The following is a 23,208-nucleotide window of genomic DNA, read 5'->3' on the forward strand; positions in this document are numbered from 1 at the left end:
AACATGCCCGCCTCCGGACTGATGCGTGAGTAGTTCATCCTTGGACTACGGGTCCATAGCAGTAGCTAGATGGTTGTCTTCTCCTATTGTGCTATCATGTTTAGATCTTGTGAGCTGCCTATCATGATAAAGATCATCTATTTGTAATGCTACATGTTGTGTTTGTTGGGATCCGATGAATATGGAATACTATGTCAAGTTGATTATAGATCTATCTTATATGTGTTGTTTATGATCTTGCATGCTCTCCGTTGCTAGTAGAGGCTCTGGCCAAGTTGATACTTGTAACTCCAAGAGGGAGTATTTATGCTAGATAGTGGGTTCATGTCTCCATTAAATCTGGGGGAGTGACAGCAACCCCTAAGGTTGTGGATGTGCTGTTGCCACTAGGGATAAAACATCAATGCTTTGTCTAAGGATATTTGTATTGTTTACATTGCGCACAGTACTTAATGCAATTGTCTGTTTCTTGCAACTTAATACTGGAAGGGGTGCGGATGCTAACCCGAAGGTGGACTTTTTAGGCATAGATGCCTGCTGGATGGTGGTCTATGTTCTTTGTCGTAATGCCCTAAGTAAATCTCATAGTAGTCATCATGATATGTATGTGCATTGTTATGCCCTCTCTATTTGTCAATTGCCCAACTGTAATTTGTTTACCCAACATGTTATTTATCTTATTGGAGAGACACCACTAGTGAACTGTGGACCCCGGTCCATTCTTTTACATCTGAAATACAACCTACTGCAATCATTGTTCTCTTTTGTTTTCTGCAAGCAAACATCATTTTCCACACCATACGTTTAATCCTTTGTTTTCAGCAAGCCGATGAGATTGACAACCTCACTGTTAAGTTGGGGCAAAGTAGTTTGATTGTGTTGTGCAGGTTCCACGTTGGCACCGGAATCCCTGGTGTTGCGCCGCACTACACTCCTTCACCAACAACCTTCACGTGATCTTCATCTCCTACTGGTTCGATAACCTTGGTTTCTTACTGAGGGAAAACTCGCTGATGTACTCATCATACCTTCCTCTTGGGGTTCCCAACGGACGTGTGCTTTACCGTCACAAGCATACACAGGTGGCAAGAAGGTACTCCATTACGATACTTGGTTAAAACATGTATGTAGAAAAGTCTTGAGTAACAAGATGTGTAGTCCTTTTAGCATTCAAGAAAGTGAGGCAACACTTACTCATAAGAGGTCAAACTCATGACACATAGATATCTTTATATATGAGATACTTGGTACCCCATCCTTATTATTATTGTTGACATGAATTGCATAGCTCAAAACCATGTTTTATTCTCTTTACTTTTATTTTGTTGGAGGTTTAGCACATACATTCTCTGCTTACTTTCTTGTGTTCAAGAGTCAAAAGAATATTCCTGAAAAGAGATAACAAAGAGTCTTCCAAAAATTTCATAGGATTCTTCTATGCATGCTTAATGATTCGTAATACTTATTATTCGTGTTTCTTACAATGCTATTTACTATGATGCATGCTTTGTAGAATGTAAGAGTTATCACTTGATTAGTTCATATTACTTCTTGTTATTATTTATTGATTGAACCTTGTGATACTTTGCATGATTATTTAGAAGCTATATATAATAAAAATCCAAATTTCATGTTAGTTTTATCACAGGTTAAACTTGGGGATGTTGATGCATGTAAAATGCATACATGAACTTTGTCCTTTATCATATTGAATTCCCACTTATTTGCAACATATCTGATGATAATACCATCTTTTGCATTGATTTTTAGGGATTTACCAATGATCCCCTTTATTTGGGTTATAATACTACATACCAATAAAACCTTGATTTGTGTATTTTTCACTTTCAGAGACTTATACAGAGTCAAATTGACCTGGGATTTTTGGAGCGTCACTTTTTCATCGGGAGAAGAACCCTGGCCTTGGAAGCACACCTGGAGAGGCCTGAGGGCCGAAAGAGGCCAGGTGGCGCGCCCAGTAAGTTAGGGTGTGTCACCCCCTCTTTCAGCCGTTGATCGTCCGTTTGCCCAGATTCTTTCGCCCACCAACGTATTTTGCCTTAAAAATGACTATATAAATGACCCCGGAGAGTTCTCGGGAGGAGCGCATCGCACAAACACAGAAACATGAAAATGGAGGCTGCTGCAGAGAAGATTGGTAGGGGAAACTTCATCAGGATCACCGCCAGAGGGATCTCCACCTCCTCCAACGTCGTCATCATCATCACCATGGCCAAGACGGAGTAGTCCACCTCTGGACTACGGGTTTGTGGCAGTATCTTGATCTATTTCTCTCATGTTCTTCATAGTTCTTAGTACCATATGAGCTGCCTATCATGATTATGGCCATATTTGTAATACCTATGTGGCGATCCTTATTCTATGATATTGTTTTATGAGATCTGATCATATTATATTGTGATATGTATTGATAGATGCATGTTATGTACCATGTTCTTATGTATTTGTTCTGATCAAACATATGTGCAAGAGTGTGTGTGGGGTGATGTGTGTATTAGATGGAGTAGCATGGCTTTAGTGATTGGATAGTGACAATATGTTCAATATCAATTATGGCTTTACCTTTCTTTTGCTACATCACTAGGGGATAAAGTGATTGCATGTGCTATGTTTGTCACATAACAATAGTGATGATCTTGTTTGTTCAAGGTAGCATATTTGATATTCAAACATCATGTCAAAGTACTTATTGCTACGCTCTATTAATTCTTAATACAAGATTGATGAAGTTTATTCCTTATGAAGTTTAAGAGAGATGGGTTGCATCATCTCTATGTTAGGACGTGATGCCCATATTAATTCTGATCTTACATATACTATTATCTGCACCTTCATATCTCATTGATAAATTGCTATTTGTCCACCACAACTTTAAAAGAGAATAGTCAAGTGAACTCATGAACCCCGGTCCACTTTTACCATGAGAAACACCTTTATATTGCCTTTACTTTGGTTTCTATTTGTTGCACTATTTTAATCCAAAAATACAAAAATATTTACTCTTCTTATTTGCATCCAAAACACCAAAAACAATCAACCCCTTACAGTTTTTGTTGGAGATATGCCCAAGAGGCAATAATAAAATGGTTATTATAATATATCTTTGTGTTTATGATAATGTTTACATACCATGCTATAATTGTATTAACCGAAACATTGATATATGTGTGTTATGTGAACAACAAGGAGTCCCTAGTAAGCCTCTTGTATAACTAGCTTGTTGATTAATAGATGATCATGGTTTCGTGATCATGAACATTGGATGTTATTAATAACAAGGTTATGTCATTATATGAATGATGTAATGGACACACCCAATTAAGCGTAGCATAAGATCACATCATTAAGTTATTTGCTATAAGCTTTCGATACATAGTTACCCAGTCTTTTCGACCATGAGATCATGTAAATCACTTATACCGGAAAGATACTTTGATTACATCAAACGCCACTGCATAAATGGGTGGTTATAAAGGTGGGATTAAGTATCCGGAAAGTATGAGTTGAGGCATATGGATCAACAGTGGGATTTGTCCATCCCGATGACGGATAGATATACTCTGGGCCCTCTCGGTGGAATGTCGTCTAAAAGCTTGCAAGCATATGAATGGTTCATAAGAGACCACATACCACGGTACGAGTAAAGAGTACTTGTCATGAGACGAGGTTGAACGAGGTATAGAGATACCGATGATCAAACCTCGGACAAGTAAAATATCGCGTGACAAAGGGAATCAGTATCGTATGTAAATGGTTCAGTCGATCACTAAAGTCATCGTTGAATATGTGGGAGCCATTATGGATCTCCAGATCCCGCTATTGGTTATTGGTCGGAGCGAGGTCTCAACCATGTCTACATAGTTCGCGAACCGTAGGGTGACACACTTAAGGTTTGATGTCGTTTAAGTAGATATGGAATATGGAATGGAGTTCGAAGTTTTGTTCGGAGTCTCGGATGGGATCCAGTACATCACGAGGAGGTCCGGAATGGTCCGGAGAATAAGATTCATATAGAGGAAGTCATATTCCAAGTTTGGAAATGATCCGGTGCATTTATGGCAGGTTCTAGAAGGTTCTAGAAAAGTCCGGAAGAAATCACTATGGAAGGTAGAGTCCCGGAGGGACTCCACCAAGCTTGGCCAGCCAACCCTAAGGGGGTGGAGTCCCAGGTGGACTCCACCATAGGTGGCCGGCCACCCCACCTAAGGGAAAGGTGGGAGTCCCACCTTGGGTAGGACTCCCTCCTTGAGTAGGTTTCCCACCTATGGGAGGTTTTGTTGTTGGGGTCTTATTCGAAGACTTGGACTACAACTCTTGGGGATTTCCACCTATATAATGAGGAGGAGAGGGAGGGGGCAGCCACTCTTGGCCACACCACCTAGGGCTGCCCATGGCCGGCGCCCTAGCCACCCCCTCTCCCCAAACCCTAGCCTCTCCTCCTCCACATAATACTCCCGCAGCGCATAGGCGAAGCCCTGCCGGAGTTCTCCACCACCACTGCCACCACGTCGTCGTGCTGCCGGGATTCCGAGGAGGATCTACTACTTCCGCTGCCCGCTGGAACGGGGAGAAGGACGTCGTCTTCATCAACACCGAACGTGTGACCGAGTACGGAGGTGCTGCCCGATTGTGGCATCGTCAAGATCTTCTACGCGCTTTTGAAAGCGGCAAGTGATCGTCTACCGCAGCAACGAGAGCCTCCTCTCGTAGGCTTTGGAAATCTTCAAGGGTTAGTCTCGTTCATCCCCTCATTGCTGCCATCTTCTAGATTGCATCTTGGTTTGGATTGCGTTCTCGAGGTAGGAATTTTTTTGTTTTCTATGCTATGAATCCCATCAGTGGTACCAGAGCCGTGTCTATGCATAGATGGTTGCACGAGTAAACACAGTTGTTTTGTGGGCGTTGATGCTTTGTTGTCTTTAGTTTGAGTACTTTGCATCTTTGTGGCATAGTGGGATGAAGCGGCTCGGGCTAACTTTACATGACCGCGTTCATGAGATTTGCTCCACGCTCGACATGCAACTTGTATTGCATAAGTGGCTTTGCGGGTGTCTGTCTCTCCTACTATAGTGAAGATTCAATTTACTCTTCTATTGACAACACTAGTACCACCGTTGTGGTTCATGTTCGTAGGTAGATTAGATCTTACTCGAAAACCCTAAACCACGTAAAATATGCAAACCAAATTAGAGACGTCTAACTTGTTTTTGCAGGGTTTGGTGATGTGATATGGCCATAATGTGATGATGAATATGTATGAGATGATCATTATTGTATTGTGGCAACCGGCAGGAGCCTTATGGTTGTCTTTAAATTTCATGTTGAGTAGCATTTCAAAGTAGTTGTAATAGTTGCTACATGAGGTGAACAACCATGAAGACGGCGCCATGGACCTTGACGCTACGTCGACGATGATGGAGATCATGCCCGTTGATGATGGAGATCATGTCCGTGCTTTGGAGATGAAGATCGAAGGCGCAAAGACTAAAGGGCCATATCATATCACATATGAATTGCGTGTGATGTTAATCCTTTATGCATCTTATTTTGCTTAGAACAAGATGGTAGCATTATAAGATGATCCCTCACATTAATATCAAGATAATAAAGTGTTCTCCCCTCGTATGCACCGTTGATATAGTTCGTCGTTTCGAAGCATCTCGTGATGATCGGATGTGATAGACTCAACGTTCACATACAACGGGTGTAAGCCATGTTGCACACGCGGAATACTTGGGTTTGCTTGACGAGCCTAGCATGTACAGACATGGCCTCGGGACAACGGAAACCGAAAGGTTGAACACGAGTCATATGGATGATATGATCAACATGTTGATGTTCACCATTGAAGCTACATCATCTCACGTGATGATCGGTTTTGGTGTAGTGGATTTGGATCGTGTACCACTTAACAACTATGAGGGATGTTGTATTAAGTGGGAGTTCATTAGTAATTAGATTAAAACATGAACTAATTATCATAAACATAGTCTGAGTAGTATTTTGAATTAATTTTGTAGTATTGGCATCCGTTTTCTACCATGCGCTAGTCTTGTAATTGCGATAGAAATACTATTAAGTCTGACAAGAAACTTTATGGACTGGTACCGTATTGTTAAACACTACAAGAAAAGTTCTGATAGACAACGTCTCAAAATCGTCCGCTAAGGGGTATTTTTCGTCGCCTATGGGCCTAACCCGACGATATGGGTTCTGTTGTCGAAACTGCGTCAGGCAAAGTCCTACGACGATTTTTTCGGTCCGTCGCGCTTGGGCGCCCTTCCGCCACGGAAAATCGGACCGTTGCAGAAGTGTTTCCGGGAGCCCGTTGACTGCTGACGTCATGCAACCGACACGTGGCAGACGCCGTTAATCGCGATTAACGGCGTTAACGGCGAAACCCCGTGGTAGATGGTAGGCCCACACGAGGCTGCCACGTCTTAAGCGGGCGGCCCATTAAGTTTGCGGGCCGGGCCAATGACTTAGTTTGACCGGCCAACTATATAGTGGGCTGGTCCATTAGTTACGTGGGCGGGCCTAACCTCTAAGGTTGATCGGTCAAAAGATTAATGGGCCGCCCACTAAGCATGTGGGCGGCCGAATGGACTCGTTTGACCGGTCCAACGAGGCAAAAGGGCCGGCCCACAAAACATGTGGGACCCACTTTCCTGTTATCGGGCCGGCCCATTTACCAAGTGGGGTCCACTTTAAAGCAAGTGGGCCGGCCCAAGAAGTTATTGGGCCGGCCAAATTAGCATGTGGGTCCCACTTTCCTGCTATCGGGCCGGCCCATTTAGTACGTGGGGTCCACATTAGATCAAATGGGCCGGGCCAAAAGCACAGGTGGGTCCCACTTTCCTATTAAAGGGCCGGCCCATTTAGTATGTGGGGTCCACCATATAGCAAGTGGGCCGGCCCAACAAGATAGTGGGCCGGGCCAAAAACACAGGTGGGTCCCACTTTCTAGTTAAAGGACCGACCCATTTAGTACGTGGGGTCCACCATATAGCAAGTGGGCCGGCCCAACAAGATAGTGGGCCGGGCCAAAAGCACAGGTGGGTCCCACTTTCCTGTTAAAGGTCCGGCCCATTTAGTATGTGGGGTCCACCACTACTAGGAAAAGGCTTACCGCCGGCGACCTGAAAAGGCTTACCGCCGGCACTTTCGGATTCGCCGGCGATAACCTCGCCGGTGGTAAGTGGTTACCGCCGGCACCTTTCATTTCGCCAGCGGTAACATGACGTTATCCCCGGCGCTTTCGCGTATTCACCGACGGTAATTTGGTACCACCGGCGCCTCCGTACTCACCGGTGGTATTTTAAGTTACCCCCGGCACATAGGGGAAGGCGCCAGCGGTATGTTGAATAGGATTAAAAAAAAAGGCACAAGAATCTCCATGAGACAAGTCTTCCAAGATACTACACAAGAATTCGTCGTATCCACGTTACACGTATCCAGTCCGTGATGTGTATGCTGCACAGCATGCAATATTTACACTGAAATGTGCCATAGTGATCCTTAGCCCGTGAACATCTCTGGTCAGTGTCTAATTCGGTATTTCCAACTGTAGTCAAACCAAAATCCTCTGCTTCCATCCTCTGTACTGCGTTGCTATGCCATCTTGTACTTAGTAACCATATTAGTGGTTGACAAGCAGCCGATTCCGAGCATCACCACAGCTACGACAAAAACTGCAGATAACATATGAAATCCATGGTAAGACATACAACTAGATAGGTGTTGTGGTGCAAGGAAAAAGTGAGACACTGGTTTGCAATGTTGAGATAGCCATGAATTCACAATTTGGTACAGACCATGGGACATCACTTACTACAAAATAATGAAGTAAAAAGGGACACATGGTACATACTGGAAGGATCACCAACACCTTTATGTACACCTATGGAGAGATCCTATATAAACAATTTGACACATAAAAATCTAAAAAACGACTTAATTAATTTGTTTCCACGACTGGAAAGAACGACTTAATTAATTTGTTGTATTTTGTAGGTTGGAAACAACCTATAATTTTTGAAATTGTTTCCTAAATATAAGGGATAGATCAGTTTGAATGGAAGTGTGCCATTCTATTCCTGAGGTGGGGAAGTAAGACGGGATCTGAGGGAGAAAGATTAGGCCTCTTTCCCGTTGATCCCTCGTGCTAGATTGGAAACTAGTAATAGGCAACATCCAATCTGCTCTTAAAGGAGACCAATACACATACACGCCATAATTTCTAAGCAAGCTAGGTAATCTGCTACCATGGGATAAACTACCAAGTTATAAGATAGATAGATGCCCAACACAACACACCAATTTCAGCAAGACTAAGGCATATGTTTCAATCGATTTCAGCATATGAAATCAAGCATAACAAATAATCAATGATGCCCATCACCTTTACAGCACAACAAGGTAGTAAACAAAATAAAATATTGGTCCAGGAGCCTCAATAGCGGCAAACATACGCGCTGCAGTCCAAAGAAAATATGGAGTACTCCAGAGAGAGAGAGAAACAAAGACCTTCAGGATGACACGGTGCAGTCGAATAAGGCAAGGGCAGCAGGTCGTAGTGGACACCAGCAGCAGCAGCTCAGCGAATCACAGTTATGCCTACAATGACGCCAGCTCCAACATCACATGCTTGGGCGCAGCCGCCATCTGCCCTGCCACGTGAAACGAGACCAAATTAAGTTGTTGTGCCTGATAAAAGTTTCAGCTACAAATGTACACAAGAACATAATCCTAGGTGCACAAAAGAGGCATCAAAACAGGAACATGACCTTCACGATGACAGCGGTTGACAGAGCAGAATAAGGTGCTCCTTGACCGGAGAGCGTGCAGCTCTGAGAAGTTGCCCACCAATCTGTCCGAGACATCCCCTTCTCCGTCTTCTCAAGAAAAAAATCAATAGCAAATGGAATAAGTGAACTTTGAAGCATACTAAATTTAACTAGCAACTAAAGCTAGCTCCTGCCATGCTAAAGCTAGAACACTAATGGCTGACATCCTCCTATCTAAAACAAAATTTTGATCATTGTTTCGCATACCTAAGGTTTCGGCAAGTATAGAACATTTCAGTTCAGCGACTTCAGTCAAGTAATTGGGTGCAGACAAGGACAGCTCTCTAACACCATAGCAACTCGATATCCTTTACAAACCAGAACGTGGGATTAAAAGGTGATCACAAATCAGATTACTTTTCTGTACTGGCAACAGTTTGGATACCAAAAAATTGCCATAGACGAAGTCTGAACCAATCCCAATCACCACGCCAAGAGTGGCATGGCACACAACAATGAATGCATGGTTTCTCAAATGCTAGCATATTTGACATGATATAAAAAACAATCAGATTTTTTGCAAGAATACACAGGGAGGAGGAGAGGGGCCTCACCGGCAGCAGCTTGAGCTGGAGATGGTTGGCATCAACAACACGGAGTTGAGGCCGGCAGCAGGAGCTCGGGAACGTGGTCGCCGGCAGCAGCTACGAGCTGCAGCTCGTGTAGGCAGGGGCTGCAGTCCTAGGCGCCGGCGAGCTCCACCGCGGCGCTGCCATCCATCGAGGCTGGTTCGTCGGGGAGGAACCGCGGAGGTGCTGGGGTGGAAGAGGCCGGCGGCGAAGAGGGAGGACGGGCAGCGGGCCGCGGCCCGGGCGACAGCGGAAACCTGGCCGCCGGCGAGGAGGGCACCGGAGCTGCGGCTCGATCTGGATCGGGTCATGCGCAGCGGGTGAGGGGGAGAGGGCCTGGCTGAGGTGTTGGCGGGAGTTGAGAGGCAATAAGTAGGCGGGGACGGGCTGGCTAGGTAGATCTGGGGGAGAAGGGCGGTGGTTGGTGCAGTGCGGTGCGGTGCTGGTGGCGGTGGGCGGCGGCGGCGGTGGTGGGTTTCTGGAGTTGGGTTGGGACCGGGGACCTTGGGGGAAGACTAGCGTCACGGGTGTCGTCTCCAGTAAGGAAGCTTGGGCGTCGATCGCTGGCAAATTTGCATAGGCGCCGGGGGTATATTTGGCCTAGATGGTCCATACGAGCCCACATTACCCCGGCATCCTCGAAGTGGGTTTGCCAGCGTTAAGACCCGGTACCCCTGGCATTATTGGACTGAATTCACCAGCGGTAAGGCCAAGCCGGATGGATGCCCCGCGGCCCATTATATCACCGGCATCTTCAAATCGAACTCGCCGGCCGTAACGCATGTACCCCCAGCATCTTCCTTTCAACCTTGCCGGCGGTAGGGTTAGGCCACCCTGGAAAGGTTTACCGCCGGCATCTTCAAATCGAACTCGCCGGCGGTAAGGAGTGCGGCTATAAGCCTTTTTCTAGTAGTGACCATATAGCAAGTGGGCCGGCCCAACAAGATAGTGGGCTGGGCCAAAAGCACAGGTGGGTCCCACTTTCCTGTTAAAGGGCCGGCCCATTTAGTATGTGGGGTCCACCATATAGCAAGTGGGCCGGCCAACAAGATAGTGGGCCGGGCCAAAAGCACAGGTGGGTCCCACTTTCCTCTTAAAGGGCCGGCCCATTTAGTATGTGGGGTCCACCATATAGCAAGTGGGCCGGGCCAAAAACACAGGTGGGTCCCACTTTCCACTTAAAAGGCCGGCCCATTTAGTATGTGGGGTCCACCACAAAAGCAATTGGGCTGGCCCAGCTAGTTAGTGGCGGCCCGGTGGTGGGTGGGGTCCACCTTAAAGCAAATGGTAGGCCCAATTAGAGTGTGGGGTCCACGGTAAATCAAGTGGGCTGGTCCAATAAGTAAGTGGGCCAGCCCGTTTAGTTGCTGTTTATATGCCGGCATAATAGGCGGTTTAGGATTTTGCGGGCCGGCACATATGTGATTTCGCTTAATTGGGCCGTTTAAGGGATGGGAATTCGTGATTTAGATACTGAGAATATTTACGCATCATTGATTTCTGTCGGATAGCCTCACTTACCACAAGCACCAAAGAAAAAATGCGCGAAAGAACTATAAAAACTAACTAAATATTACATCAATTTGCAAGGCTTTGAAAAAATATTACAGAACCCAGAGAAATTGAATGGTAATTAAACCTAGCAATACAATGAAGCGATCCAGCAATCTTTTAAGTTGTCCATGCAGCACCTATATCTGAATCAAAGACATTACAAGTTAAGACAGCAACAATGGAAAGGCAAAGACACTACAATATTGTTTGCCAAAGAATTTGGAACTCATCATTTCGTCGTTATAAGAAGATCATTGTAATGCACACAATAAGCAAACAAAGAGTGCATGCCGCATACCAACAGTCAATATAACGAGCATGTTAGAATGAAACAAAGAGACTTACTACCGTGAGTCCCATGCAAACCAACATGTTCGGGAGTACAAAATTGGCATGAACAACATAGTAGCAAAGCTATAAATTTTGTAACAACGATCGAGCAAGATGAAGTTATGATGGCTACATCTACGAGCGAGGAATGTAAACCAAAAATAGAAGTTACGATGGCAAAAGCTAAAGAGGAGGGAATGTGAACCAACATGTGCCAAGTGCAATTACTTCAAATTGGCCGTGAACTTAATAATACTCCTGAACTTATAGTGAAGGGGATGCAAATCAAGATATTTCGGGATATAAACTTGTAATGAGCAACACATAGAGGATAGTTAATGATGGAGCTTAGGATGGACCAGATACAGAATATAGTGGGATCACCTGTGAACTTGTATAAGAGGGAATGCAAACCAATATGTTCAGCTTTCCATATGTGAGCGTCATGCCAAGTCAGAGAAACAAGTCAATAATGCAGCTTTTGAAGAACAAGATGGCACACAAAATTATTATCTAGTAGTATGACAAGTTTATTTGTACTACAGGCTAGATAGCAGAGTGATAGCATGCCAAACTAAGTCCTTACTTTGTTAGCTTACAATGAACTAGATACAAAACAATGGCATCACCTGTAGTACAGGGAATGCAAGCCAACATATTCATGGAGTAAAAAATTGGCACAAACAACATAGTAGCAGGCCATAATTTTTGTAACAACGACTGAGCAAGATAAAGTTATGATGGCTAGATCTACAGAGCAGGGAATGTAAACCAAATATAGAAGTTACGATGCCAAAAGCTATAGAGCAGGGAATGCGAACCAACATGTGCAATTACTTAAAATTGGCCATGAACTAAATAATAGCAGGATGTTACTATAATACCTATAATTTTTGTAACAACGATCGAGCAAGATAGAAGTTATGATGGCTACATCTACGAGCAGGAATGCAAACCAAAATGTTCAATCGCTTAAAGTTAGCAATGAACTAGAAAATAGCAAGGTGTTACGGTCATAGCTAGGAATGAACTAAAAGAGCTTCGGACAAACAAGCATCTCGAACCCGTAACATGGCGCTAAAACAAGGGACTTACATTAGGAGAAGCACTCGTGGGAGTCACAACAGATCTTTACGGGGTTGATAGATCCGGTGATGAAGTACGCTACATGTGCTACTTGGGGTTGGAGAGACGGCCATTACACTTCATGGTTACTCATCTCATCCGCAAAAACGTAACGGCGCGTCGTTAGCACAAACAGTTCCCCCAAGATTAAACAAGAACTTGCGGTGCAAGCAATAGAAAAGCGACAGTAGAAGAGTTTAGATCATGCAAGGCGCCGGTGAAGCAGATCCGGTTCATGCACGGCGGTGTCGGTGAGCAAGATCCGATGCGGTGGAAGACGGATCCGGCGAAGCGGCTCACCAAGCGATCGCGGTAGACCGCTGGATGAGCATATGGTTTCGCGGTACGGCGGGGATGATCCGGTCCGGTTGATGACGGCGTCGATGAAGCGGCTCGGCAGGCAGCCGGATGACGAGGATCGCGAGGGCTCGGGTAGGCCGGGAAGTCCGGCGGGGATGTTCCGGTGCGGTGGTCGTGGAGGTGGGAGAGAGGGACTTGGGAAGTTCCGGTGGGTGGTCTGAGGGAAATGAATTTTTTCTGGGAGGGTTTCCGGGCTAGGGAGGTGGTGATCCAAAAAATGACGGGCATACCCTCCCACCAACCGACCTTGCTGTCATCTCCACAGGGGTAGAATGGGAATTTGGAAGCGTGTGAAATTTTTGTATTTTGTGGGCGGGAAGTTTTGCCGCTATGAGATTTTGAATTTGGCTAAGGTCCAACTATAATGATAAAAAAATGTGAGACCGTACTAGTACCTCTGTTCAAGGCCGAGTGCAAAATCAAATCATCATCACATTAAATACCAGGTACTACCATTATCATCATCTATCTCTCGAAATTGGCTCATCCGCTAGATCTTGCAAATTATAATGATAAAAAATTGTGAGACCGTACTTGTATTTCAGTTCAAGGCCGAGTGCAACATCAAAACATCATCACGTTGAAAATTTGTTACCATGATCATGATCTATCTCTGAAATTGGTGCATCCGTTGCAAAGTATAATGCTAAAATTTTGAGTGACCGTACTAGTACTTCTGTTCAAGCCCGAGTGCAACATCAAATCATCATCATGTTGAAAATTTGTTACCATGATCATGATCTATGTCTGAATTTGGCGCATCTGGTAAATGTTGCAAAGTATAATGATTAAAAAAATTGTGAGACCGTACTAGTACTTATGTTCAAGGTCGAGTGCAACATCAAATCATCATCACGTTGACGATTTTTTCTGTTACCATGATCATTATCTATCTATAAGAGCATCTCCACCTGCACAGCAACCTCAATATGGGTACGCTGCTCCCACACCGGCGGCCCCAAAACGGCAGCCCCGATAGATTTTAAAATTTAAATTGACATCTAAAAACCCAAATTCATACGAAATTTATACCAAAGTAGCTCGAATTTAAACATAACTAAACATAAACTTAATCCTGGTCTACTGGCCGTCGGTAGGGGCGCTCGACGGCCCTGCCTCGTCGTTGTTCTTCGCCATTGCCGCCTGCTTCCGTGCCCGCCTCTCCTCCGTTGCTTCGCGCATCCGGTGGTGGAGCATGGCGGCCGGGGTCGCAGGGCTTGCCGGCGGCGCTGTCCCCCGCGCTTCCAGCCTTTCCCGAGAAGCTTCGATCTTCGCGCGCCTCGCCCGCCGGCGAGCGAACGCGTCGTAGTGGAGATGAGCGTTGAGCTCGCGAGCTTCGTCGCTCCGCCTCCATGAGGCGGCGTCCCGCCTCCTCCGTGGCCGCTCGGCCGGCGCGATATCTCGAGGACGTGCTCGAGGTTCGCGTCGTTGACGAACTCGCGCTCCTCCTTCCTCAACCGCTGGTATCGTTGTGCGTTCGGCGACGCGAGGATCGCCGCTGCTCCGGGTCGGCGGGGGCTGCGGCGGCTCGCCCGATCGCGCTGCCTCCTCCGCCACCTCTGCTTCCGCTTCTGCTACATAGACATCGTGCCACGCCTCGAACCGTGGGCCCTCGTCCTCGTCAGAGCTGTGCTCTTCGTCGGCCTGTGGCTGCGGCTGCGGTGGTGCTGGAGGCAGCGCGCGGCCGTTGAGGCCAACCATCGAGTAGGTGGTCTTCAGACGGCGGGCATCTTGATGTGGAGAGTAGAGAATGGAGCGGCGGTGGTGGACGGCGTACGTCCTATCTAGCGGTAGCAACTGTCCACATTTAAGGCGACTGGACGCCGCATGGCCAGTCGCTGCCCTCGTGGCCGATCCGCCTCGGTTTCCGCGCTATTAGGGCATGTACATTGATTTAGACGGATGTTGTCTGTAATACTACTCCATGTCATCTACGGAGTATAGACAATGCTATAGACAGTGTATACAATAGTCTATATGTAAGTTATCTAGTATTTTTAGTCATAGCTATATATGAGTATAAGTTATAGACACCCTTCATACAACAACAAAAATGGTGTACGTAAGCTGTCTGTAAGAAGCCTACAGACTGTCTGTAACTTTAGACCATGCACTATGTGTATCAAAAGCGAACCAAAACATCCATTGAATCGGTTCCGCACATAACAGAGCATCGATGCATAGGTTCTGACAGGAAAAGCGAACCAACAATTTGGTTCGACTCATCTGTGATGGAAATTGATACTCCACATTGAAGTCAATTAATATGAATCGGAGGTAATGTGCATGACTTGGTGAAGTGGGCCACTTGCTTTAGGATAAGTAAAATATGCATGTCATATTTCTGCTGGGTCCCACTTGTACTGCTTGATCCGGTTTCTTTGAATCGGCACCACATAGTCCTTATCTCTCCTCATTCTTTTTCCTCCACATCACCAAAATCACATACGAGTACTATAACTACCTCTTACATGACCTTAAACGCCGACGACCAACCTTTCCGCGTCGCGGCCGATGCGAACCATCGCGTCCTCTCGCGGACAAGGCGCCCCCACCAGAGAAAACCGTCGTTCCGCAAAGGCAACCGGGGTGCCCGATTCGCGCCCTTGTCAAAGGGGGCGGCATGGGATGCCGGCGATTCTATTGGGCTCGACAAATGACCGGCGCCGTTTGGAGCGCACCGGTGCGAGCCCTAAATCGACGCAGGCCCCCAAATCGCTATCGGGGCCGCCGGTGGAGATGCACTGAATTTGGGGCATCCGCTAAATCTTGCAAAGTATAATGATAAAAAATTGTGAGACCATACTAGTAGTTCTGTTTAAGGCCGAGTGCAAGATCAAATAATCATTACATTGAAATTTTGTTACAATGATTGCAAACTATAGCAATAACAGGAAAGAAGCTCAAGATCAAATAATCATTACATGGAAAATTTGTTACAATTATTGCAAACTATAGCAATAACAGGAAAAAAGCTCAAGTGTTACAATAACAGGAAAAATTCTCAAATACCACAACAAGTCGAAATAACTCAAATGATACAAGCCATACAAATGGCATCATCGGAAAAACTGCATTTCTTTTAGGTAGAATTCATCGGAGTGCAAGTAACAGCTGGCTTTCCATTAGATCTGCAGAGTAGATTATTAAGGATCTGCTCAATCCAAGCTTGCCTATTTTTCAATTCATGTATCTCATTGACTGTTATGTCGATTTTTTAATCTCTTTCATCTCTTTGCTGCTGCATTATATCAATTGATTCGTGTGCAAAGGCAGCGATTGTTTATTTGGAATGCATTTGGGACGATGAGATATCATCCGACTATCGAGATGAATTGGCATTGTCATGGCTGTGCTGTGGAAAGACCTGGACACTTGATGTACATGCCCTGCCATCTGCCTTCCTTGCTCTATTCAGGGGCTGAAAACAAGACAGTGCAGGTTACAGAACCATACAATTTGAGAAAACAACCGTATTAGTTGTCACAGATTTTTGCAAAGCATCAAACAGATGGCAGATTTTCACAAAGCATAAGGCATAATATAACAAAGCAAGCTATCAACCCCATTGCAACAGGCAGAGCAACCGGATGGCAAATATGAACAAAATAAATCAAGTAACTAGATAGTCTGTGCCTAATAAAATAAGCCAGGAACCGCATAACAAGTCTCACAATTAAAATTGACACTTGGAAGGGGTGCTTCAGATCCCTTAAGTTCCACAAAAGTGGTCATGTGGACAAAACTAGCCAGACATTGTGCAGTTGGAGAATCTCCAACCCCCTAAATTTCATTATTTTCATCATCGGCCAGCCATGGGAATGCCTCAGATAAACGAGAAATATATCCATTTGGTGCCAAAGATAAACGAGCAGGGACCAATTAAGACAGATTAGACAAAGAACCATTACGGGATTCATATAAACCGACATATTATTTCAATGTTTAACCCTTGAGCCCAAGATAGGGGAAGGAGAAACAAACAATTGAACCTTTTTGTGCCTAAAAAATAAAAGATGGGTCAGCCAAAAAGAAACAACATATCTTATTTATGATACCCATGAAGGTGGATTTCCTACTACGAAGGTGGCATTGGATTAATCAACGGTGAAATCGAAAAAAAAATCTTACAAAAACAAATATGCTCATTATATCCCACAACAAGCATGCCAGAAAGTGCCAAGGTTTATATGTTTTAATCATCAGTCAACTCAATGAATCAAGGACTAATAACCAATTGAATCATCATCCGACTCATATTCACCAAGCAAAACATTCTTATCATGGATGGATGAAATCCAAGACATAACGGTATGAGGAAGTGCAAGAGCAATCAAACATTATGTGGCTGGAATAAAATGCCAGATCATTTAAGTTAAGCAGAACAATTAAATTGGTTTAATCATGATCAAACAAAAAAAAGATTAGACAGGCAATAGAACAAGTTTGAGAAGCTAGCAGGAAAATGAACGAAGACGTGCAGTCATATAAATAGCATGATTTATTTCAAACCAGTTATCCTATCTATATGGAGAGTAAATGTGTTAAACACAAACTGGTTCCCAGCACGATAAGCATATCAATACAAAAATGAAAGGTACTTACTGGATTATAGGGGTGATTCACTCCACGATTTGCTGTGTTCCATGTGATAGTGCAACATGAAATTACAAAGAAAGAGTTAGGGTTGCAGCTCTTGAAGAACAAAAACAATGAAGAATTTAAATGTACCAGAGCAATGAGTTCACACATGTACTACAGGATGGCAAAAGGATAGCAGAAAGGAAATAGTAATTGGCATTTACCGTCATTGTTTACAACAAAACAGATGGAAATTATAATTTAAAACCTTGTGAACACAGAAGAGCACAGAATGGCAGAATATAAAACAACATTTTCCAACGAACAAAACAGACGGCGGCTATGGTCCCAGCACACAACCTGACACCTGAGAATAAGAAAAGCAAACAAACATGTAGGTTTCCTAACAAAAATAGATGAATTACATAGCATGCAATTACTGTTCTAACATTAGGACGAACTAGATAGATATTATAGGGGTGTTTCTTGAGAGTTTATAGAGCAGGGAACGTTTTGCTAGTCTTAGTATGAACAAGATAAAAATTAATACTATTTTTTGCAACACACAGTACAATCATAGACGCTCACATGTACATGCATACACTCATCACTCACGCACACACACTCTACCCCTTCGAGCACATCCAGGAAAATGCATCCAAGAAACTGATCCGACGGGTATTCAGATTGACAAAGTCACCACTATCACCACAATGTCATCGGGAACTCCGCATCCCACACAAGAATATTCCTCCATTTTTGAGACACCAAAGCGTCAAATCTGGGGGTGCCACTGCCTCCTAACCATCCAACCACAGGTTGGTTCTCAGTGATTTGGTACTTGAAATGCACTACATGATATCTAATATGAAGTCGGTGTGAGGCTAACAAGCAGGGTGCGGCGGTGTTTCTTGACGTGAGTCGGTGTGATGCCATCACAAGATGAAGTGCATGGTCCATGTGATCTGGATTAGGGGATACTAGCATAATACCCGTGTGTTGCAACGGGTTAATAACGAAAGATCGCTCTCTCCAAAAATAGAATAAATGGAATATAATCACAATGTCTATGTCCAGGATGTGTGGCCACATGGTCCTCATTTTTCTTTACAATCTGTGGTACGTCAGTCTTATACAATGTGCATTATTTTTTGTCACCACATAGACAACTCTGATGCTCGATCGACCGATCCGAGTTGATCAATCGACCGATCTAATTGACATGTTTGAACAAACGATCGAATAATTCATAGTATTTATTGAATGATACTCCGTCCGTGCCAAAAATAAGGCGTCTAAGGATTAGTTAAAAGTATGTTTTTAAAATTTGACCAAGTTTATACAAAAAAATATAAATATTTACAATACTAAATCATTATCAATAGATTCACCCTAAAGTATATTTTATTAATATGTCAATTTGATATTGTAGATGTAAATATTTTTTAAATATTTGGTCAAAGTTTGTAAGGTTTGACTTTTGACCAATCCTTAGACCCCTTACATTTTGGGACGGAGGGAGTATATCGTAAAAGGTGCCCTTTCACACCATCTTTTTTTACAAAACACGGTACAATATAAATGCTCACTAAGTACATACACTCGCTTCTATGAACGCACAAATGCACATGCTACCTCTATGAACACCTTCGAGATACTTTGTCTGAGAAACTGATTCATCGAGAACACACGTCGAAACGTGGCCCCAACTGAACAGATATTTCTCTTTACTAATCAGATATTTCTCTTTATTAATAAAACACCCACGCGTGAAACATGGTTTTTTAGCGAGAATGTCACTGCGCTCCTAAACATGTGGTTGATTCTTGTCACTAACCTCTTAAATGCTGCAGGGTCTGAAAGTTTTGTTTTTAAAGGATTTTTAGTTGCATAAGTGTTGAGATTTGTATGTCATACGAATTTTAAATGGAAAATGCATGCACGTGCAAAAATTAGGAAAAGAAACCTAGAGTCATATAAGTTGTCACTGTATGTTTGCGAATGAAAGAAAAGTTAGAAAATTTAAAGTTGCACGGCAAGAGGAGCCTAATCAATGGGTCTCTTTTGGCTTTTTTCTTTTTTGCCGATCGTGCCGATCTAACCGGGATTGTCGGACACGCGTTGATGAACCACGGCAGAGGAGAAAGGACGGATCACCTGCTGATATAAAGATTGACCGGTACAAAAGCCATCTCCATCAATCTACGCTCATTAAGGAGAGGGTTCCTTAGAGAATAAAAAGGGGAGCGAACGAAAAAGATGTGTGGCTGAACCGGTCTATGCTTGTTTTAGCGATTAGAATTAGGAAAGGGATGCTGATTTTGCTACCTAGTGCTACGGATTGGATTTTGGTCGTGACCTAACTAATCCTGATAAGAACTCCTCATGTAGCCGGTCACGCTGACCTTACTTTTTATGTTCGGGTGAGTTGTATACACGTTTGACGTACCATCACCAACCACCGCGACCTGTTTTAAATTTAATACGTAGTAAAGATAATTTATATGACAAGATTATGGGGGAGATTGTTAGTAGTAATCTTATCAATGTGGTTGGCTAGTAAAGGAGCTAGCTTAGTCATGAAGTATCCAAGGTATGTAGAGAGAATTGTAGAATGGGAAATGTTCTAGAGTAAGATATTTACGAGTAGTATGAAATATCTAGAGTTTGTAGAGTATTCTAGAAGTATGGTATAGGGTTTGGATTCTGGCACATGCCAACAATCTAAAGGGTCATGTACAAGCTTCCTAGTATTATAAGCCATGTGTGTGAAGCACATCAAGGTGTGTGAAGCACATCAAGACAGAGAGCTCGAGGAGTGGCATGGGCAAATGCGCAGGTTTCTGCCATCTGCCACGCGCATTGAGAGCAGGCCGGAGCTGGATCTATGGGACTTCTCTGTCGATGCTTTTTTAGACAGACGAATCAGTATTAACTCGCGGGGGGCATAGGTGTAATTTTCGGAAATTTATGGGTAGTTTGAAGTTGGACGAAAATTTTGCCTTAGTTTCTTTATTATTATTATATATTATTAGGTATAGATATAGATTGACACGGGTTTAACTAGATTGGATTGCATGACAGTAAACCAATTCTAGATACTTACATGCTAATATAAATCTCAGTTATGACTAGATTCAGATGTATATAGACACATTCTAGTTGACCAAGACATGCTTGAACCTTCTATGGTAACATCCCAAAATGTGTAGGGGGAGGGGGTCTGGTTACCTCGACGGCGGCTTCGTGTAGTCATACTCGGCATCCTTGCGGGTCACGTCGACGACGGCGGGGGTGCTGCGGTTGCGGTGGGCGTCGGCGTCGAGGAAGCAGATCTGGGGCGGTCGATGATGGTTTCGGGGAAGCAGATCTGAAACGAGGGAGTCGGTGAAGCAAATCCGGTGCAGTGCACGGCGTCGTTGGTGAAGCGGATCAGGTACGGCAGACGAGGGAGTCGGTGAACTTAGATAGTGCAGTGCACGACAGCGTTGGTGAATTGGATCTGGTGCTGCGGACGAAGCAGTCGGTGAAGCAGATCCGATGCAGTACACGGCGGCGTTGGTGAAGCGGATCTGGTGCTGCGGACGAAGCAGTCGGTGAAGCAGATCCGATGCAGTACACGGCGGCGTTGGTGAAGCAGATCTGGTGCTGCGGACGAGGGTGTCGGTAACCTCAGGTAGGTGAGGTGGTAGGCCAGCTAAGTACGGCCGGGATATTCCGGTGCGGTGGTCCGGCAGGTGAGAGATGATGGGCCTGGAGTATTGCGACGGATTTTTGGCGGAAATGGGGAAGACGAAAGGAAGGCGGTAGACTATATATATCAGAGGGGATGTGTAAATTACGAACGAGACCCCAACCCACGCCGGCTTCACTTGTCTGCCATTGCGTCATTGGTAATAGGGGTCGAATGGGAATTCGAAATATGTGTATGGAGGTGGGATTTTTGGCGCTCAACTCGTATTTTGAATCTCCCTGGTGTATAAGCAGTACAGTATACTAGATATTGAATCATAGACCAGGGAAGACAAGTACAGTAGTACAAAAATACTGTAATGTCTACATTGCATGATGCTGATCTACCTTGCGTTAGTGTTTGTAGTGGTAGCTAAGTGGTGCAAGGAAGACATATTTGTAATTTCTACAACTAAGAATGTCTATATACATCCGTATTAGACAAAACTAGGACACCTCCTTTTAGACGAAGGTAATACTATTACTTTTGAATCTCTTTGTACTAATGCTGATGATTTAGATCCTCAGAGTTTCGTACGGAGTAGCAGAAAAAAACTAGGCTCCTCTCGAGAAACAAATAAGCATCCAATTAATTAGGTACGTGGGCGGTTATTATTATTTTAACAAGGAAACTGCATTCGTGCCCTATGGCCCGTCATCTTCAAAACCGTCCAAAATGCATGCATCTAGCGGTTTCCAGGCCCTGGCGTGGCGGTTAACATTCGCCTTCCTCATTTCGTCTTCTCCCTGACACTCTCGCATGTGCCCCTCTCGCTACCCTCCATGGAAGCGTTCTACCACGGGCACACTTTCCTCGCTCATGGAACAACCACCATTACGGCCAACTATACCAATATGGCGTCTAAGGTGGAGGAACACATCAACAAAATCGAGTTGATCTTGGAGAAAGAAGACTCGTACAAAATTGTTGGCCTAGACGTAGAGTACACCTATGGGCCTGAACAGAAGGCTGCCCTCATAGAGTTGTGCATGGGCACGGACTGCCTCCTGTACCAGATTTCCTCGGCCGACCAGCCATGCCCCAAACTCGCTGACTTTCTTGGCAAGGCTGACGTAACATTTGCAGGTGTTGACATCGGCAACGACATTACCAGGCTTGGGCGTTGCAACCTCTCAGTGGCGAACTTCGTGGACATCCAGAAAAGGTGGAAGCCTGCCGATTCCACTAGTAACAATAAGGATTCGTTGGCTGACTATGCTGCGGCCATTATAGACAGCCAGTACAAATCTATCATGAAAAAACTTACGCATGAGGAACACAAGCTGTGGAAGCAGGTGCCCTTGTCCATGAAGCATATCATGTATGCAAGCATCGACGCATACGCGACATATGAGGTATACAGGCGAATAGTGAACTTTGAGAAGGGTCGGAATTCCAGGACAGCGGGAGTAAGAAGAAGAAGAAGAAGAAGAGCAGCATGGTACAGGCTGGGGAAGCTGAAGAGGAAGATCACTGAAAAGGATAGCCTAGTGTTAAAAGTAGTACAGTACAATACTAGTATGTATACGATCATGTGTGTATGCACTAATGCACCCAGTGATAAGTAGTTCTGTACATCCAGCTATATTTTATCTTGCAAGTAGTGTTAAAAGCAGTACAGTACTACTGTAGTATGTACGATCGTGTGTGTGTATGCTCCCAGTGTCGTGAGTACATAACTGATAAGTATAAAATAAGATTCGCAAAAAAGGTATATAATAATAATATGTATGGTAGATCTTTTTTTATCTTGCATACTCCCTACGATCCATAATAAGTGTGCCGTTTCACTCTAACAGCATGCACTGTGTTGTCCACAACAGCTATCCTCATCCACAAGCAATAAGTGTAGTCCATGCCCATATATATAGTGGACACGTACAAGCTTTTGGTTGCTCATAAGTAAATAGTAGAGTAATTATTTTACTCTATGCTCTGTCTTGCATGTGTGTACTTCTAACAAATATGTGCGTCCTAGCGTGTGCCAAAGTTAACCTTATACTGAGTATACTGTATTGTATTACTCCCTCCGATCCACGTTACTTGATGCTAAAATGGAAGTATCTATAGCTACAATATGTCTAGATAC

At 44.3% G+C, this 23,208-nt stretch overlaps 1 protein-coding gene across 4 annotated transcripts; it reads right to left on the bottom strand.

Annotated features, from left to right (window-relative positions):
* Positions 1 to 7,418: 7,418 nt before the first annotated feature.
* On the bottom strand, positions 7,419 to 10,012 carry LOC127336583 (uncharacterized). Of its 4 annotated transcripts, XM_051363414.2 has the most exons (5): positions 9,422 to 10,012; positions 9,075 to 9,175; positions 8,808 to 8,915; positions 8,548 to 8,690; positions 7,419 to 7,712 (listed from the first exon to the last, which is right to left on the bottom strand). In XM_051363414.2, exons 1-4 carry the CDS (start codon positions 9,745 to 9,747, stop codon positions 8,638 to 8,640), a joined length of 588 nt encoding a protein of 195 aa, XP_051219374.1. In that variant the 5' UTR covers positions 9,748 to 10,012; the 3' UTR covers positions 7,419 to 7,712; positions 8,548 to 8,637. The 4 variants fall into 4 exon arrangements, 1 of the variants encoding a protein (XP_051219374.1); XR_007873383.2 differs by lacking the exon at positions 9,075 to 9,175 and having other exon boundaries at positions 8,548 to 8,685; positions 9,422 to 10,007; XR_007873382.2 differs by lacking the exon at positions 9,075 to 9,175 and having other exon boundaries at positions 9,422 to 10,007.
* Between the last annotated feature and the right edge of the window lie 13,196 nt (positions 10,013 to 23,208).

Source organism: Lolium perenne, chromosome 2 (assembly GCF_019359855.2).
Source record: "Lolium perenne isolate Kyuss_39 chromosome 2, Kyuss_2.0, whole genome shotgun sequence".
Taxonomy (NCBI): domain Eukaryota; kingdom Viridiplantae; phylum Streptophyta; class Magnoliopsida; order Poales; family Poaceae; genus Lolium; species Lolium perenne.